Source organism: Myotis yumanensis, unplaced genomic scaffold (assembly GCF_028538775.1).
Source record: "Myotis yumanensis isolate MYYU_CA2020_CCGP unplaced genomic scaffold, mMyoYum1.0.hap1 SCAF_11, whole genome shotgun sequence".
In the NCBI taxonomy this organism is placed as follows: domain Eukaryota; kingdom Metazoa; phylum Chordata; class Mammalia; order Chiroptera; family Vespertilionidae; genus Myotis; species Myotis yumanensis.
In genome coordinates this window covers 53,630,107-53,649,019 of record NW_027223762.1, presented here as the reverse complement: position 1 = coordinate 53,649,019, position 18,913 = coordinate 53,630,107, and the positions used below count along the sequence as shown (strand labels likewise).

The window sequence follows — 18,913 nt, the reverse complement described above, 5'->3', positions numbered from 1 at the left end:
TGCTAGGGATGGAACCTGCAACCCAGGAACATGCCCTTGAAGGGAATCGAATCAGTGACCTTTCAGTGCATGGGCCAGGGAGGGTCGTCTAATTTCCTGAATGAGCTTTAATACTTGGTTTTCTCAAGGATTTTGTCCATTTTAAATAAGTTGTTGAATTTATAGGCATAAAGTTATTCATAATATTCCTTTATCATTCTTTTCTATCTGTACAATCTGTAGGTGGGCCACCTTTCTCATTTCTGACATTGGTAATTTATGTCTTCTCTCTCTTTTTTCCTGATCAATTTGACTAGGGCTTGTTGGTTTTATTGCTCTCAGAAAAACAGCTTTCATAGACTTTTTCTGTTTTTCTGTTTCCTGTTTCATTGATTTCACTTTGAGCTTTATTATTTCCTTTCTTCTGTTTTCATTGGGTTTTATTTGCTTTTCTTTTTCTAGTTACTTAAGGTTGAAGCTGACATCATTGATTTGAGACTGTTTCTTTTTCTTTATAAGTACTTTATGTATAAATTTCCTCCCTAAGTTCTATTAATGACATCCTACAAATTATGATATGTTGTATTTTCACTTATTTCAAAGTACTTCCCTGTGCTGCGCCAGCACGGCCAAGGGTGACCCTGTGTGGGGGCCGTGAAGGATTGAGAAAAGACAGACAAGAGAAGACAGCTGGGTGTGGGTGGGACGCTGCCCTCTCTGATGGAGAGAGACAGTGCCACGGCCTGTAAGCCGTCTCTTTATTTTATAGCCAGATTCCACGAGGCAAAGTAAGGGCATGGTTACAACCTTCTCCTGGGTTTCAATCCTATTCAGTTACATGCACCTGAACTCTATCAAGCCCACATCACTCAGCCACGTGGTATCACGTGTTTGGACCATAGATTCAAGCTTACAACTATAGCTGTTGGCTATAATTGTGCTGGGAGGGCTCTGCCCTCCAAGCTGGGACTTGCACGTGGCCATGAGAGGACTGTGCCCTCTCATGAGTCTGAGGCTTGAACCTGTCCAAACACTGTAGCTGCTCTCCACACTTTCAAATTTTCCTTTTTTAAACACATGAGTTATTTAGAAGTCCATTATTTAGTTTCCAAATATTTAGACATTTTCCAGATATCTTTGTTACAGATTTCCCATTTAAGTATTTTGCAGCAAAGAATATGCCTTGGATGACTTGAATCCCTTTAAATTTATTGAGATTCATTTTGTGGCTTCAATTATGGTCTGTCTTGGTAAATGTTTGGTGTGCCCTTAAAAATAATGTATAATCTGCCCTAAACAGTTTGGCTCAGTGGATAGAGCATCAGCCTGCGGACTCAAGGGTCTCAGGTTTGATTCCAGTCAAGGGCATGTGCCTTGGTTGCGGGCGTGTCCCCAATGGGGCGTATGCAGGAGGCAGCTGATCGATGTTTCTCTCTCATCGATGTTTCTAACTCTCTATCCCTCTCCCTTCCTCTCTGTAAAAAATCAATAAAATACATTTAAAAAAATGTATAATCTGCTGTTGTTGGATGGACTGCTCTGTAAATGTCAGTTGGGTTCAGTTGATAGGTAGTCTACTCTCTGCTCTCTCCTTGCTGATCACTGTCCTTCATTACCTGATTCTGTTGTCTTGAAAATCATTGTTTTATATTCTTGTCTGCTTTTGTTGACGTTTTTGGTGGGAGAGTAAATCAGGTCACCATTGCTCCATCCTGGCCAGAATGGAAGTTGACTTAACCGAATACCACCGGCAACTCTGCAGTTTGATTAAAATCTATAATATGGATAGTTTAGTTCAAGGAGTTGGTAAGCTTTTTCTGTAAAACCAGATAGCAAATATTTTAGGCTTTGCTGACCACACAATCTGTTACAGCTACTTAGCTCTGCCATTATAACATGAAAACAGCGACAGACAGCACATAAGTAAGTGAGCATAGGTTTTATCCAGTCTAACTTTATTTACACATAGAGGTGGTGGGTAAGATGTGGCCTGCAGGCTCTAGTTTGCCTACTCCTGATTTAGTTAGTTGGCCATATGTATTTGCCCACTTTATTATTCCTATTTATATGACTTTATTTTATAAGCTATCTCAAGTTACCTTAGAAGTGAATGTATTATAAAGTCTTAAGTAATTTAATGTCTGATCTCTGTATCTGTGCACCTGTTTTGCCTGTTTGTTTCCTTTGTTCTGTGGGAGGACACATCAACTGTGTGTAATAATCGCCGTGGATTTGGATGTGGCTTGGAGACAGGGAAGGATGGTCTTCAGCCTCTGCCTCGTCCTGGCACTGACGCCCGCGGGCCACCTCCTCCGGGCAGGGGCAGTGTCGTGAGCCCACCACCTGTCTCGGCCCTGCTGTCTGTTTTCACCACACACTCGAATCTTCTTTCTGTGACCCCACAGCAGTTTGCTGCTTTTCTCTCCTTCCTCCGGTCTGTTCAGGAACTGGATGTGCTTTTTCAGGTCTGGGGGATTGCTCACTTTAACAGCAGTTATTTTAGGGAAGAAGAGTCCCAGTGAAGTCCTTAGTGGCGTGTGTACGTTTCTGCTCCTAAGCTCCCTCCTAAATCGCTGAAGTAGAACAGTGAGCACGGAGGCCCACTGGCCCACAGAGCTGGAACCGTCCTCGTCCTTGCTTTGCCTACCGGCCACTAGAGTGGGCTTGCCGGCTCTTCAGGATGAGCAGGGACAGGAAGCCCCAAAGGGAACTCTCATCTTTCCTTCCTTTCCTTTCCAGGTTGTGTCCACGCTGCTCATAAACATAATCCCCGAGGAGCACAGCCCACTGAACTTATCAGGGAAGGCCAAGATCGGTGGGAAAGCCTGGGTGAAGGAGTCTCCCCGGCCCGTGCCCGGCTTCAACCCCGACTCCATGTGCGAGTCCCAGGTATGGCTGCCCAGCTGCTTGCGTTGGAGATTGCGAGTCCTGGGTTTAGGCAAATGGATTTAAAACGGGCACAGAGAAATAGGCGCATGCACAGGAGGAGGCGTTGTGGCTCATAAGAGAGTTGTGCCCAAGTTGGTGTCAGCTTTGGTTTTAGGGCGGTTCAGAGTTGATTGCTAGTGTTGGCCTCAGTGTAAAACTGGCAGCCAGCTGGGGAGCTTCTACGGCAGGAGGCATCTGCAAAGCCTGCAAATGCAGAGCCTGGGTTTTCCCTGCAGACCCCCGAGTGGCTGAGATCATGGGGCTGCTGTGAGGTTCACTCCTCCCAGCTTTGTGCCTCGGGGAACAGGCCTCAGGGGGGTGGGCCAGGACAGTCAAACCCGGGCACCGAACTGCCTCCAGAGCGCGAGACTGGCCTCACGCTAGATTTCCGAGGCCTCTGCGTGTTCTTGGTGGGGGAGCATCCCCAAGTCCCCCCCTCACTGCTTCGTCACCAGGTCCGACACAGTCCATTAGAGCTGAAGCTGCCACTCTTCCTGTATAGATCACGTGCTTAAGGCATGCAGCAGCATTTTGCAACCAGAATCCTCCTTTTAGTTAGCTTCTAATTCATTAGCCCCACTTTGTGAGAGTACAAATCCAGCCCTTCAAGGACGTTGGAACAGTTATGTTGTTCTTACTCCCAGGGCACAGGGGAGGGAGTACCTTGGCCAAGATCATGGTTATGAAGTTTATACCAAATGTTCTCATTTCCAGTCACAAAGTCTTTGTCAAGGGTCCCTGACACACTGAAATGTGTCTGTGTGTGGTGCGGTCCTGGAGGGACTTCCTTTAATGTCTACATGTGCCCACCTCCTTTATTAAAAAAATACTCCCTACCTCCTTCCATCAAGGACTTGAGCAGGTTACAGTGGAGGGACGGGTACGGTAAGGACACTAAAGCATGGATTGAAGGGGAGGGGTGGCTCGCACTGGAGGCGGCACCTCATCTAGCATCTCAGCATTGTGGTCGTGGCTGTGCCCTCTGCAGGTGATCATCAGGGAAGGGGAGCTGCTCTGCGGGGTGCTGGACAAAGCACACTACGGGAGCTCTGCCTACGGTCTGGTGCACTGCTGCTACGAGATCTACGGTGGGGAGACCAGTGGCAAGGTTCTCACCTGCCTGGCCCGCCTATTCACCGCCTACCTGCAGCTCTACAGAGGCTTCACCTTGGGTGAGTGCTGGGCGAGCGGCTCCTGGGGCCCCTACCCGGCCAGCAAGCCAACCAGGGTGTCTCCCGGCTCTGCTAGCAGCCTCCAGCCTCCGGGGCAGCGGCCGGGCTGCCTCTACAAGGACGTCCTCACTTGCAGCCTTGCATCTCGTCAGTCCTTCCTGCCCTTCCCCCAGCGCCAGTGATTCTTCACCGTTGACCTCATAGTGACCGTCTGACTCGTTCTCGACCCCATCCTTTACTTTCAGTCCCTCGGTCTGATTTTTCACACTCACATACACCTCCATTTTTCCAAAATTCCCTGGGCATTCCGTGCTCTGCAAAGGGTGCTTAGCATATGGTAGAAAGAGAAATTGGCCCAAGTGCAAAGAGCATCCTGATGCCGCCAGGCTGAGAGGGAGCGCAGCCCAGCTGGACAGAGCTCTGAGGGAAGGGCAGGCTAGAGATGATGCCTTCACTCCAGCCCTCAGAGCCAGAGGGGTCAGTGAAGGGACCATGGTGGCCTGGAGCTGACCCCATGGAAGGACCCACTGTTGTGGTTATGGCTTCCTCACAGAGGGAATATTTCTTCCCCCTCCATGCACACATGTTCTGCAGAGGCCCTCAAGCTTCCAGGACAGTGCGTTGGGATTCCAGATATTTTAGCCCAGCTTCTAATAGTGCAGCCATTGTTTCCTTCCCACTCAGATCTTGGCTGAGGGACTTTTGGCCCCAGAAACACTCACAGATACAGACAGAAAATAGTTGATTGAAAAAATGAAGTAGAAAGACATCCTGCCCAAGATGAGGAATTCCTCATCCCTGTGGAGCCAGAAAGACAGGCCTAACTAGTGACCCGGGCTTTCTTCCTGGGCAGAACCTGTGGTGTGGTCCCTGTCACCCAGGCTCCCGTGTGTGTGTGTGTGTGTGTCTGCACACCCATCCTCACAGCTGCATGGGTCGTCTCTGGAACAACTGACTTCTGGGAATTAGAGCCAGGATGTGCCCTCCCTCCCTCTCTTCCTTCCTTAACCTTGGTTTTTCATCCACAACATCTTCACCCGCAGCCCATTCATGAAACATGCATTTATTGAGTTCAGGCAGCAGAGCTGTGCCTAAGAACACAGGTTTGGACTTGGGCCTGGGTTTGCTTTTTACCTGTGGAACCTTGGGCAGATAGCTCGAGATGAGCCTTAGTTGTGACATTTGTAAAATGGAGATTGTAATGCTTGGCCCTGCACTTGCTTACGGGATGGGAAGCACTTAGGGATGGGAAGCACTTAGGGATGGGAAGCACTTAGAGCGTAGCAGTCTTTTAAGGACGTTAGGTGATTGTTATTCAGGTGCCTCCTGGGTATGTGACACTGTGCTCCATGCCCTGACCTCACTGAGTTTACATCCTGCTGAGAAATCTGTGCCACCTGAGCTTGTCTGTCTCACTTCACAGGCGTGGAAGACATTTTGGTGAAGCCACAGGCGGATGTCAAGAGACACAGGATCATTGACGAGTCTACCCACTGCGGGCCCCGGGTGAGGAGGTCTGGGAGGCCGGGCCTGCCGAGGGGTCAGCTCTCCGACAGAGTGAAACCCACACCTTCCTCACTTGGCTGCTGCCTCTGACGTGTCCCTTTTCTCATTCCAGGCTGTCAGGTCTGCATTAAACCTGCCAGAATCCGCGCCGTGTGATGAGGTCCGAGGGAGATGGCAGGATGCCCATCTGGGCCAAGACCAGAGAGATTTTAACATGATCGATCTGAAGTTCAAGGAGGAAGTGAACCATTACAGTAACGAGATTAACAAGGTTAGTCTGGCAGTGGGCACACTTATCCCCACCATTTTGAATGCTGATTTTTAAAAAAATTACTTTTTGATTTTCACTCGGGGCCCTTTAGAGCAATTCGGCTATTTAGCAGCTGACTTGGTGGGATGTGAGGTGGGATGTGCAAAAGCCATCGCTTTGAGGAGCCAACGGCTTCATTCCCTCACCCAGTTGGGTCTGGGAAGAAAGGTCTGTGCTGCATGCTGAGCGGGAATGCTCTGCACTTCGTTTGTTTTGTTTACTATTTTATTTTTTCTTTTTTTTTGTTTGTTTTTGTTTTTGTTTTGTTTTTTTCTGTTTTTTTTTTTTTCAGATTTTTATTTTATTTTATTTTATTTTCTTCTTTTTTTTTTTTAATCTTTATTGTTCAGATTATTACATTTGTTCCTCTTTTTCCCCCCATAACTCCCCTCCTTCCAGCTCCCACCCCACCCTCCACCCTCACTCCCCACCCACTGAGTTCATCCATGGGTGCATGATTTTTGTCCAGTCTCTTCCCGAATCTCCCATTCCCCTTTCCCCCCCAAGAATAGTCAGTCCATTCCCTTTCTATGTCCCTGATTCATTATAGTCACCAGTTCATTCTGTACATCAGGTTATTTATTCACTTGATTCTTAGATTCATTTGTTGATAGATGCATATTTGTTGTTCATAATTTGTATCTTTACCTTTTTCTTCTTCTTCCCCTTCTTAAAGGATACCTTTCAGCATTTCATATAATACTGGTTTGGCGGTGATGAACTCCTTTAGTTTTTCCTTATCTGTGAAGCTCTTTATCTGACCTTCAATTCTGAATGATAGCTTTGCTGGATAAAGTAATCTTGGTTGTAGGTTCTTGGTATTCAGCACTTTGAATATTTCTTGCCATTCCCTTCTGGCCTGCAAAGTTTCTGTTGAGAAATCAGCTGACAGTCGTATGGGTATTCCCTTGTAGGTAATTGAGCCTCTTTCTCTTGCTGCTTTTAAGATTTTCTCTTTGTCTTTTGCTCTTGGCATTTTAATGATGATGTGTCTTGGTGTGGTCCTCTTTGGATTCCTTTTGTTTGGGGTTCTCTGCGCTTCTTGGACCTGTAAGTCCATTTCTTTCTCCAGGTGGGGGAAGTTTTCTGCCATTATTTCTTGAAATAGGTTTTCAATATCTTGCTGTCTCTCATCTTCTGGGACTCCAATGACTCTGATATTAGTCCGCTTAAAGCTGTCCCAGAGGCTCCTTACACTATCTTCACACTTTCGGATTCTTTTTTCATTATGCTTTTCCAATTGGGTGTTTTTTGTCGAATCTTTGGTTTGATTCTTGCACTCCTCTGGTCTGCTATTGGGTATAATATTCTTTATTTCAGTCCGTGTATGCTTACTTTCTAATTTCTTTATTGTAGCATCGAGGGTCTCATTAGTTTTCGTGAGGCTCTGCACGAATTTATGGCAAGCCCTCAAAATTGCGATTCTTAGCTCCATATCCTCCATTTCTGTCATGTTTTTTTGTCTCCGCATCTTTTATGCTTTCTTGGTGCACCCCCTTGTGGTCTCTGTGTGCAGTCTTGTTCTAGCGAAGCCTTAATTGTTGTAGTTAACACTAGAGGGATTTGACCACCCGGCCGACTGGCGGTGGAAATCAGCTGTGGGAAAACTTCAGTCCTCAGGGGAGGTGCTAGTCCAGCCCTTGCCTGAGGCGGTCGGCAAATGGTTGTGCGCAGGGTTTGGGCGGGGCGGGCTCAACAGCGGGGGGGGGGGGGGGGGGGGGGGGGGGGGGGAAGCAGCTATGGCCGCTCTCAGTCCGTCCCCAGGGGCCCTGCCTCTCTGTCCCAGCAATCGCTGCAAACCTCGGAGGGGCTGTAGCCAGATAGTCCCGCTTCTCCCGTTTGAGTCTGGGTCCCTAGAGACTCGCCCGGATCTGTAGCCCAGAGTCTGAGATTCGCTCCTGATTGAAAACGACAATCGCGCCCTCAGCCGCCAGCCCGCTTTGCGCGCGCACCCTCACCACCGCACCGCTGTACCTTTAAATTTTCCACACTGCGCCTTTGCTGAGCGTCAGAATGCTGTTGTTTTTGCTTCTAGTTGAAGAGACTCTCCTCAGCCAGCCTTCCCGTGGTTCTGGTTGATGTCCGCTCCAACTTTTAGTTGTATTTTTGAAGTGGTTGTCCACGGCGGGCAGTCTCCGGTGTTTACCTATGCCGCCATCTTCGATTCTCTATTTTATTTTTTCCATCACCATTTATTCCCTCTACGCCCTCTTTCACCTTCACCCTCTCCTCCCCTCCCCGCCTCTGCCCCTGTGCACTTTTTTAAATGTGTGTGTTTGGGGATGGTTGCATTATAAGGGACTGAAGGCAAGGGCAGTTTCCTGTGGTGCTGCAGCCAGTGGAGGGGTAAATTGAGGGACCAAAAACACCATTGCTGTGTTACGGCCAAAGGTGATCCTGAGTGGGGGGTGAAAGGATTGAGAAAAGACAGACAAGAGAATGAAAGCTGGGTCTCGGTGGGACGCTGCTCCCTGATGAGGAGACAGCGCCGGCGCCCACAAGCGGTGTCTTTATTTTATAGCAGATGCCACGAGGCAAAGTAGGGGCATGATCAAGTTGTTTACAGCATTCTCGTGAGTTCCAACCTCACTCAACTACATGCACCTGAACTCTATCACAAGGCACATGGGGCCATGTGTTTGGACCATACGTTCAAGCTTACAACCACAGCTGTTGGCTATAATTGTGCTGGGAGGGCCCTGCCCTCCAGCTGAGACTTGCACGTGGCAATGAGAGGACCCTGTCCTTTCATTAGTCCAAGGCTTGAACCTGGCCAAACCACTGTAGCTGTGCCCGACATTGCTGCTTGTATATTGGAGCCAGAGCTGAAGGCCTGGTTTAAACCCTAGCTCTGCCATACCCTTGCTGTGTGACCTCAGGCAGGTGACTTAACCAGTCTGTGCTTTGTTTCCACACCTGGAGGGAGGGATGCTGAGAGGGTTAAGGGCCTGACCTGTGTAGTGCTCTTGGCCTGGCAGGAGCGCTGTGGAAGTCCCCCCAAGTCCCTGTCTGCTCCTCACTAAGCCAGTTCCTGTGCAGTTAGGAAAGGAGGGGGAAATCCCTGCACGAGCCAAGACCAGAGTCTGTGTCTCTCCATCTTCTGGTCCCAGAGCTGGGGTTCCAGTCCTGCGGCTGGAAGCGCCCCGCCTAACCCTCACCCTGCCTCCTGGGCCTCGAGGCCCAGCCTGAGAAGGAGAGGAAGAGGCAAGGCCAACACTCATAGAAGTCAGTGTTTGACTGGCTTTCAGCAGCCCTCAGGCTCCCAGGAGCACAGACCTCTCACCCGTACAGGTTTGTCCCTGAGGGGTTTTGTTCAGAGGAGCCTTCCCAGCACCTCCCCGAGAACCAGGAGGCGTGGCTTCCAGCGTTGCCTGGGAATGCTGGGATCGGGGCATTATCCCAGCGTCTTCTCGGTGTTGCTTCTTGTCCCTCCAGCTCACCTCTTTCCACTACTGTGTCTCCCCTGTGGTGAACCGGGTCTCTGCAGCTCTAGGCAGAGGCTTCAGTAGACTCAGAGCCTCTCCCAGTGTCTCCCTAGGTTCCACCCTGGGGTGCTGCTCACTTGCAATAGCCTGGAGCTGAGGCAAGGCTCCCACATGGTGCTTGGGCAGCCTGTTGGCAAATGGGAGTCTGACAGGGACACTGGTCAGGACTGCCAGGCCAAGTCCATGCTCTGCTGGGGGAGTTCGCCAGGGTACAGCCTCAGATTTTATTTTTAACCAGCTTCTTGTTAGCATCTCAGCTGCCTGTGCTGCCCCTGCTTCTCCTTGTCGGCCGCTGTTGGCCAGTGACAGGCCCCTCGGGTGTCTGACTGACAGTGTTGAGGGCAGCGCACGGGGCCGTTGTTAGACTCGCAGAGCTGCTAGCGAGAGGGTTCATGCCGAATGGGATCTCTTATGGCAGGTGGGGTTTGGTGCTTCTCTGAGTGAATAGTGTGAGTGTGTTGCTGCCACATCCTGAGTTTACCTTCTGAGTCTGGGATTTCAGAAGGTGTGCTCACCGGTGCGTTTTAATCCGCAGGCATGCATGCCTTTTGGCCTTCACAGGCAGTTTCCAGAGAACAACTTGCAGATGATGGTGCAGTCCGGAGCCAAAGGTTCAACTGTGAACACCATGCAGGTGTGAGCACTGGGTGGCTGCTTGGCCGAGGGTGCGGTATTCCCAGGAGGTAGTTTCTGATTTGTTTGATTTTAAAAGGATCCATGTTTTATATAAAATGTGGCAAGTTCTGAAAAATACAAAAGCATATAGAAGTCAGTACAGGAACTTGCCACCGTTAGCAATAACGTTATGAATAGATGTAAGTATCCAGATGTTACGTATAATACAGTAGATACTGTGAATTTACACACTAGATTACTGTGTTACATATATTCACGTTATATGGAAACACTGTGTGTGTGTAATCTTAGCTGAGACCCTGCAGTTTTGCATGATCTGCTTTGCCCCATTTCGTTATATAAGTATTGTTCTAGAGGTTTCTAACCCTTAATTTGAGGCCCATTACCTCCTCAGATGACCTCAGTGCTATGGCACATTCTGACAAATCGTAGCAATTTTTTAAAAAATCTTGATGACCTTGAGAGGGTCTTAAGGACCATCTCATTGTTTGGGGACTCAGAGCCGTAGGAAAGGGCTTAAAGGCTGAAGGCCGCCAGGGAGTCCCTTTGACTAAAGTGAAAGCCAGACACACTTCTCCCCACCCCGCCCCCACCCCCCAAAAGTGTGGTCAGTATTACTCTCTTTTGGCCTTAAAATTTAAGGAGCACTCTAAGTTGCTTTTTCCTGCAGGCCTCAGTTTCCCATTAGGGCCAGCACTCAGGTCCCTTCCAAGTAGAGCGTAATGATTCTGAAACATGGCTTCTTTTGTCACCCATTTTACAAAACACCAAATGTGGAGACTCTCCCATCTGCCAACAAAAAGGAAACAATTATTTTCTCAAAGCACTAGCTTCCCTGGTTCATTTACAAATCTAGGTTGGCCTTTAAGAACTCAGTTTCCATGCAGCTTTTTTTGAAGGGCAGACCCTCCTCTCCTGCTAGGACAGAGCATTGCTTAACAGATGTCTGTCTCGGGTCTCCTTTCCCCAGATCTCCTGCCTGCTGGGCCAGATTGAACTGGAAGGTCGGAGACCCCCACTGATGGCGTCTGGCAAGTCACTGCCCTGCTTCGAGCCTTACGAATTCACCCCCAGGGCTGGCGGCTTTGTCACCGGCAGGTTCCTCACTGGCATCAAGCCTCCTGTATGTATTTTGGGTTTTCCTGGTGTTTCTCCTCATTTCCAGCTCAGTGGTAGAAGGCCTTTGACTTTCCCCAACAACCGTGAGCAAGTGGATATTATTCCAAGCCGTTTGGTGCTTGCCCACTAGACCCTGTGGCCCACGAGGACCATAAGGACACAGCCATGCCGTGTCCACCATTGTGACACCAGAGCCTAGCACTGTGCCTGGCACAGGGTGGAGCTCAGTGAGTGTTTGCTGATAAATGAGAAGATGAGTAAGACCAATCCCAGTTCCACCGTTTCGTGCTGTGTGTTCCCCCTTATCCAGTCTTACTGCACTTGAAGGTGACAGGGAAAGGGAGGCCCCACACCCCCACTGGGGTCTCTCCATTGCCAAAGGGACCTCATGGAGATTTCACAAGCCCCCAGCAGAGCTTCCCACAGCTCCTCCTGCCATTGGGAAGCTGACCAGCTGTCGCAAATGCCCAGTGTTCCCTTGGACAACAGAATCTCCCCTACGAGGAGGGTTTTCTCCTCAAACTTGTCAAACGGCTTCTTGAACGTTGGCACCTTTTCTCTGCCGAGTGCATTTCTGCAAGGATGACCCTTGTGGTCAGACAGCTAAGTCCAGGTTGTGAACAGGAGCGACCCTTTGTTTCAAGGCTGCCCGCTGCTCCAGGGCCCCTGCCTCGGCTCCAGTGGTCACCCCTGGCCTCTGGCACGGGATGGTGGTGTGCCAACAGAGACCAGAATTGTTAAAGCTGGTTGTGACCCCATAGTTAGTCGTGCAACCGCTGTAATAGATGGTGATGGCATTGCTTATGTAAAGAAACAACAGGCTGATACAGAGAGCACACGGATGGGGTAGTTTTATGAAGTTCTAGTTACATCCTTATGTGCATTTGTGTGTGTGTGCACGTGTGTGTGTGTGTGTGTGTGTGTGTACACGCTGATTACTGTTGTAAATGTATTTCTTACTGTGGGTTCCAATCAAAGAGTTTGGAAAACACTCTTACCTCTGTTAACACTGTGGGAAGTGGAATTCAGATGTGTGGGCTGCACATGTGCAGGCAGACACCTGGCCCCTTGAGCAGGACCGGTCACTTCTCATCCACGCTCCCTCTGCTCTTGGGCAGATAAAACAGCAGTCACTGGGCCATTGGAGCCGTCAGGGGCCCTAGGAGATGAGGCGGGGCTGCTGGAGGGTTGGCCTGAGCCGCCTTCCCAAAGCACGCTGTCCTCACTGCCGCCTCTGGGACCTGGGTCCCGCTTCTCCCGCAGGAGTTCTTCTTTCACTGCATGGCGGGGCGCGAGGGCCTGGTCGACACCGCTGTGAAAACCAGCCGCTCCGGCTACCTCCAAAGGTAACGCCCCTGCTCTGCACCACTCAGTGTCGGTTCTTTCACATGTTCAGTGACGATTCACTTGGAATTTCTTTAGATGGAAAAACGTCTTTAAAATGCCCACGGTTATTCTGAGACAGAAAATAGCAGATATTCTTCCCCTTTTAAAGGATTAATAGCACATGAGCGCAGACAAAGGGCCCCTGCGTTCTGAGGACAGTTACGGGTACGGGAAAGGTCTCGGGGGTGATGGGCTGGCCCTCCGCCCCGGGAGGGCTCGGCAGTCCAGGACAGCCAAGGGGCTGCCGGGCCGGGGTCCCTGCCCGTGCGCCTGTGATTGGAGTTACTATTGCTCCAGATGCAGTGCCACTTTGGGGTCCCCAGCCTAGACTTACCTGTTCCTCTCATCTCTGGGAGGAAAGAAGACAAGTAGCCACTCTCACGGGCCTGTTGAGCAGGTTGGGGGAATGAAGCTTCAGTCTGGACAAGGCCTGACTCCAGAGGGCCCGGCAGACGGGGGTAGCAGATGCCTGCGTTCCAGCCTCCCTCTCCTGGGTTGCAGCCGGGGTTGCTGTGCCTTGGGGATTTGGGGTAATGGTTTTTCATGACCACAGGGAACCGGTGCTGCTGGGAAATGGAGGGGCAGCAGAAATAAGTCCCGTGCTTGCAGGCCTGATTTTAAGCACATTCTCAGGGACTCGCTCACTGCACGCAGGAAGGCAGAGCTCCTTTCCTCTCCCCTCAGAGGCCTGTCCATCCCTCCCGCTCTCCTGTGCTGCTTCTGAGCTCCACATTCCCAAAGTGCAGCCCTTATTTCGGTCCATTCCCCTGGACGCCCACAGCTGCAGCCTAGTGGGTTAGCTGTCAGAGAGGAGCCCATCTGCAGAGCTGGCTGCTTCAGTACAGTGTGCTGAGTCCCCTCCAGGGGCCATGGATTACACGGCCAGTTCCTCCCCCCAGCAGGGGTGACACCCCAGCTCCATCCTTTTAAACCATTCAAGAGCACGTGTAGTGTAGAACAGGCTAGAGAACAAATGATCAACTACGTCTGGGGTGGAAGGAGCCGAGGCCTTTGAATGCAGGGTGGGAGGGAGGAGGGTGTGGGGAGCCACGGGACAGAGGGCACAGACGCCTGCTGCTGGGGGTCCGGGTGGAGGAGGCTGGTGCAGTGCTTCCGGCGATGGGTGAGGAGCCAGGGCAGCTGTGCGGAGCCCAGGCTGGGAGCCCTTAAGGGTGGCAATGGGGAAGAAGAGGCAGATGTGGCAGAGACGTGGGGCAGCTGGCTGAAATGCAGGAGTGAGGTCAGGGAGGCGTCAGACCAGCTGTTTTCAGGCCTCCGTGGCAGCCCAGTGACGGAAAGCCAAGGGGAGAGAAGTGTGGGTGGCGCGAGGTGGCAGCAGCAGAGCGTTCAAGTAGGCACGTTGCAGTGGCCCTTAGATGAGGCCTGACGCTGGGGAGAGACCTGGAGGTGCAGCCTGGAGAGGCCACTGCTATGCTGAGCTGCAGCCCTGGGGGCGCGTACAGCTGTGCAGGGGGGACACCTCCGTGTGTTCAGCATGTTCAGTGGGTGCTCAGCGTCAGCCTGGCAGGTGGGCTGGTGCCAAGGAGATAGTGCGATAACACAGCTCTGCCCTTGGAGCCTGGGGAGCAGTGGCTCCTGGGAAACCTCCTCCTAACGTGGCAGGAGGAGAAACCAGGGCCGAGTGGCCGAGGTCAGGGAAGGGGCCATCACCGGGCAGCAGAGGGGGAGAGGAGGGAGGCAGCTGACCACTGGGAGAAGCGAGGGAAAGTGCCTGGTTAGGGGTGTCACATCAGCACCTAGTTCCTAATGTCCTCTGCGCCCCTGACCGAGGGTCTCTGGACTGAGAGCATTGCAGAAGCTTTGGGTGGGGACACAGCCCCACTGCTCTGCCTGCCTGTGGCTCTAAGGGCACTGGCAGCTGGGGCAGGAGAGGGAGCCAGGGGCCAGCAGGACAGCCAACCTCTCGGGCACAGGCTGCAGCCACAGCTGGGAGACCGTAGCTCAGAGCCTGTCTGTCCTGGAGTCTAGGTTGGCTGTAGAGCAGCAGTTCCTTCCCACCTCCCACCGCTTCCCTCCCTGCCCTGGGAGTGAGCTTGGTGGGCCCTGAGCCGGACCTCCCACAGGTGCATCATCAAGCACCTGGAGGGCCTCGTGGTCCAGTATGACCTGACGGTCCGCGACAGCGACGGCAGCGTGGTGCAGTTCCTGTACGGGGAGGACGGCCTGGACATCCCCAAGACGCAGTTCCTGCAGCCCAAGCAGTTCCCCTTCCTCGCCAGCAACTACGAGGTGGGTCAGGCCCCCGGCGGCCAGGGCATAGGCTCTGGGCTGTGTCACGGGCCCCGCACTCCAGGCTCTGCCGCCCAGTTAGAGAGGCTGCTGAGACGTAGAGGGAGAAGAGTTTACAAACCACCTCGATGCCGTGCGACACTCGCCATTTCCACATCCGTCGGTGGGCGGAGATGGCAGAAAGGCACGAGCACCCCAGACAGCAGCTGCCGTTGGGGCGTTTGCCACGTGCGGGCCCCCAGCTCAAGCTGTGGACACTGTCTGGGTCTCATCCTCGTGTAACCTGGGGGAGGAGGCGCTCCTTCCTCTGCCCATGTCACAGCTGAGGCCACCGGTCAGAGCTTCAGGGCCTGGCTGGAGAGTGGCAGAGCCAGCGTTTGAACCCAGACCCAGACACAAGCCGTACTCACTGCCCGGGGATGACCGCCACTGCTGACCGGCTGTCACCCCATTTTGCCAGCTGGGAAGCTGGAACTGGTGTGGCCTATCCAGGGTCGCGCAGGGATGGCCGAAGGAAGATTGCATGTGGCCGTGCTCCTCCATCCTGGCCCCGGCCTTGAGCTCTGGGCCACGCTTCTCCTTCCTGGCACTCCCCTGTGTTCTGAAGGGGCCCTGCGTGTGCCCGTCTCTCTCCTGACTCAGCTCCCGGGACTGCCAGCTCCCAGGTCTGGTTTGCACAGTGAGGCTCAATTAGTAGCAGGTGCTCAGCCTCTGACAGCTGTCGTGACAGCTCCGCAAGGCCCTCTTGGTCCGTGAAGTTGTGTGGCATGGCCTTGGGTCGCCCTCACCTCGTTGGTCTTGTGTGTGTGGTTTGTTTATTCAGGTAATCATGAAATCGAAGCATCTCCATGAAGTTTTATCCAGAGCAGATCCCAAAAAAGCTCTCCGCCACTTCAGAGCCATCAAAAAATGGCAGAGCAAGCACCCCGGCCCCCTGCAGAGGACGGGCGCCTTCCTGAGCTATTCCCAGAAAGTCCAGGCAGCCGCGAGAGCCGCCGACCTCCAGGGCACCGGTCAGCCCGGCCGCAGCCCCGGGACCTGCCAGGTGACTTGGGGGGCTGTGTCTCCAGGCCAGGGGCTGAGGGAAGGAGGGTGTCTCCCTAATGGGAGGTATAATCATGAAATCTGGCTTCATTCACTGTCGGGAAACACATGGCAGTCAAACAGGGATGTAAGGAGGCGCTGCAGAGATGTGGGCAGGGTTCGAGGGAACTGACCAGGACTGTTCACTGGTTCCACACCACCCCAGGCCGGAAGGGGCAGGGAAGGGGCTGTGGGCAGAGGCCACCTGACAGGAGCCCTCAGTGGAGGGAGGTGGCCCACTCGGGGCTTCTCCGAGAGGGTGGGAGGGAGACGCCAGGGTTCACTCTCGCCCCTTCCCCTCTGCTGGGGAGGCCTCCTGGCCAAGCAGTCGGGAGCCGAGAAGCAGGGGCGTGCTTTGAAGTGGCGGCTGTGGGACAGTGTGGGCACAGGGTCTGTGAAAGCCCAGGTAGGGGCAGACGATCACCTGGCTCATGGCGACTGCATCCTGGCTGGCCTCGGACCATCCTGGCTCTGCCGCCTGCCCTAGCATTATTAGTAACAGTGCCCTGTTTATTCTAAGAGAATCCCAGTGTGGACATTCACTCCCTGTCGTTGGTGGGCCAGGACCAAGAGCTCACAGAGTCGGGTGGAGCAGTGAGCCCTGGATGGATTCAGTTTCCCTGTTTTAAGTGTAGAGCTGGGCTCTCACTGCAGTCAGGATTCTGTCTCTCCCCACTTCACCTCTGAGGCCAGTGCCTGTGATTCTCCTTATCCTCCCGTGTCCCAGGAGAAGTGGCCGTGCTGGTGCCTCCTGTGTGGCTGAGCCGCCCTTCCTTTCAGGTGCTGAGGATGTGGGGCGAGTTGGATGAGCAGAGCCGAAGGAAATACCAGAAGAAGGCAGCCCCGTGTCCTGACCCCACCCTGTCTGTCTGGCGCCCAGACATCTACTTTGCCTCTGTGTCAGAAACATTTGAAAAAAAGATGGACGACTACAGTCTCGAGTGGGCGTCTCAGGCAGAGAAGAGTTATGAGAAATCAGAGCTTTCTCTTGACAGGTAACGACATGGATGCGTGGCTCGGTGCGAGCAGAGGGAAACCTGGTGTAGGCCCTTCCCTACCTCGGGAGAGGGAGGCAGCGTCCCGAGTGCAGACCCCAGCAGGAGGGAGGGCAGTGAACCAGAAGGGCAGCCGGCAAGCCCTGAGGCTCTGGATAGGAGACCGAGCAGGTGTGGGCATCCCATCGGCCGAGAGGAGAAGAGTTCTGCCGGGACAGCCCTCAGAAGGGGCCTCTCCAGTTCGGTGTGATGGGTGTGGCCCGTTGGGAGTCAGGAAGCCTAATTGCCATTCGGTGGCTTCCAACTCCGAGAGCAAATCATCCTGCCTTAGGACACCATGTCTTAGCCGTCTGTGAGGGTTGGATCTGATTATTCCACTTGTCCTTTGAGCTTTGGGCTTCGAAGCCTTAAGGAAGAAGGAACACATGTTTTCCTCTTTGGGCCCATTCACACACACAAAAGAGGGGAAAAAACCCTGTGGTGTGGGTGGGTGGGAAGCCAGGCAGGAACCAGCATCGAGCCACAACGGGTTAAAACACTAGAAGTGCCCCAGGAATGGCTGGTGGGGCTGGTCTTGGGGCGCTGTCAGGGGTCCTGCCCTCGCCCACTAAGCCTGGCCTGCGGAGCTGGACGACCAAGAGCACCTGCTGTGTCCGGGCTGCTCATCCTACCCCTGCTGAAACCCGCCAGGTGCCTGGAGAGGTTGACAGGGTGCAGGGACTGCAGCGGGGAGATGGGACTCAGTAGAGGCAAGGAGCAAAGACAGATACTGGAGGGAAGGAGAGAGGGACGGGGCTCTCTCTACCCCTTAAAGTGGTTTCTCCAGCCAGGCCCCCGAGATTCCCAGGTCGAATAAGTCCTACAGGTTATCACAGCTGCCAGCAGGGCTGGCCCTACAAGCGGAAGTCCTGGCTCCCCCACCCCTCCTCCTGCTCCCCTGCAGCTCAGGGTGCTGCCCCTTAGGCTTGGAAGAACCGTGGTGGTCCTCCCTCCAGCTGCACTCCATCAGGAGCCGGGGGAGGTTAGCCCTGGGGAGCATCACGTGGGTTTGGAGGGCCGAGACGGGCCAGCGATCCTGCCTCGGTTCTGTCCTTGTTCTTGATTTGCTCTCGGAGTTGGCAGCCACTGAATGGCATGGGTTCCCTTACTCTCAGTATTACTCTCTTCTGCATTTGCACACCTGTCCATTTAGTCTCCATTTGTTGAGCCCTTGTTCCATGTGTGGGGGTGTGACAGTATTCCCTGCTGTTCTAAAAGGAAGAATAGCTAGTAACTACAAAATTGTATAGGACCCACACTTCCGATGTACAGCCGTTTGCACTAATTAAGAAGATACAGCCCCCCACCCCCGCCCCCTCATCCCACAGTTGCTTTGTGGACCTCGTCCTGGTTTGTACAGCAGGAGGTTTAACCTCTCCACACTCACAACCAGTGGGGCAAAGGGTTCACAGAGGAAACCCGGTGACTGGGGAGCTCAGACATTCTCACCGCTCAGGGGGCTGGTAACCGGTGCAGAGTGGGCACATGGCATCCTCAGAGCCTGAACAGTCCAAGGTGGACGTGCAGAGCTTCACACCCCGCTGGGATCCCTGCGGCCAATGAAGACATTCCGGGGTCGCCAGCAGGAATTTAAGGATGAGAGGATGATTTGTTAGGAAATAGCAGCCCAGAAGGAGGGAGAGGGACTAGTTCCATGCACACTGGTTTTGGATGGTATGGACACCCAACCGACAGGTGGGGTGGTGTCCGCTCCTAACCCCTGTCCCCGCCCCACTTCCAGTTTGCGGACCCTGCTGCAGCTCAAGTGGCAGCGCTCGCTGTGCGACCCGGGAGAGGCGGTGGGCCTGCTGGCCGCCCAGAGCATCGGGGAGCCCTCCACACAGATGACGCTGAACACCTTCCACTTCGCTGGCAGAGGGGAGATGAACGTCACCCTGGGCATTCCGAGGTGGGATACGGGTGTGTGTGATGTGGGCTCTGTCCTAGCCCGCTCCCGGGGAAGAATGCATTTAATTAGAGTGTGTGTGCGTGACCAAAAGTCAGGGCTCATCAAAGTGGGGATCA

General features: G+C 53.1%; 1 protein-coding gene across 1 annotated transcript in view; it reads left to right on the top strand.

Annotated features, from left to right (window-relative positions):
• The window catches only part of POLR1A (RNA polymerase I subunit A), a 75,252-nt gene that overhangs the window by 41,145 nt on the left and 15,194 nt on the right, over window positions 1–18,913 (top strand). Inside the window, exons 15-25 of the mRNA XM_070429630.1 lie at window positions 2,719–2,868; window positions 3,896–4,079; window positions 5,503–5,585; window positions 5,698–5,856; window positions 9,916–10,014; window positions 10,987–11,139; window positions 12,399–12,481; window positions 14,606–14,771; window positions 15,595–15,816; window positions 16,635–16,849; window positions 18,630–18,797. Of these exons, the coding sequence (XP_070285731.1) occupies window positions 2,719–2,868; window positions 3,896–4,079; window positions 5,503–5,585; window positions 5,698–5,856; window positions 9,916–10,014; window positions 10,987–11,139; window positions 12,399–12,481; window positions 14,606–14,771; window positions 15,595–15,816; window positions 16,635–16,849; window positions 18,630–18,797 (1,682 nt within the window). The remainder of the gene's footprint in view (window positions 1–2,718; window positions 2,869–3,895; window positions 4,080–5,502; window positions 5,586–5,697; window positions 5,857–9,915; window positions 10,015–10,986; window positions 11,140–12,398; window positions 12,482–14,605; window positions 14,772–15,594; window positions 15,817–16,634; window positions 16,850–18,629; window positions 18,798–18,913) is intronic.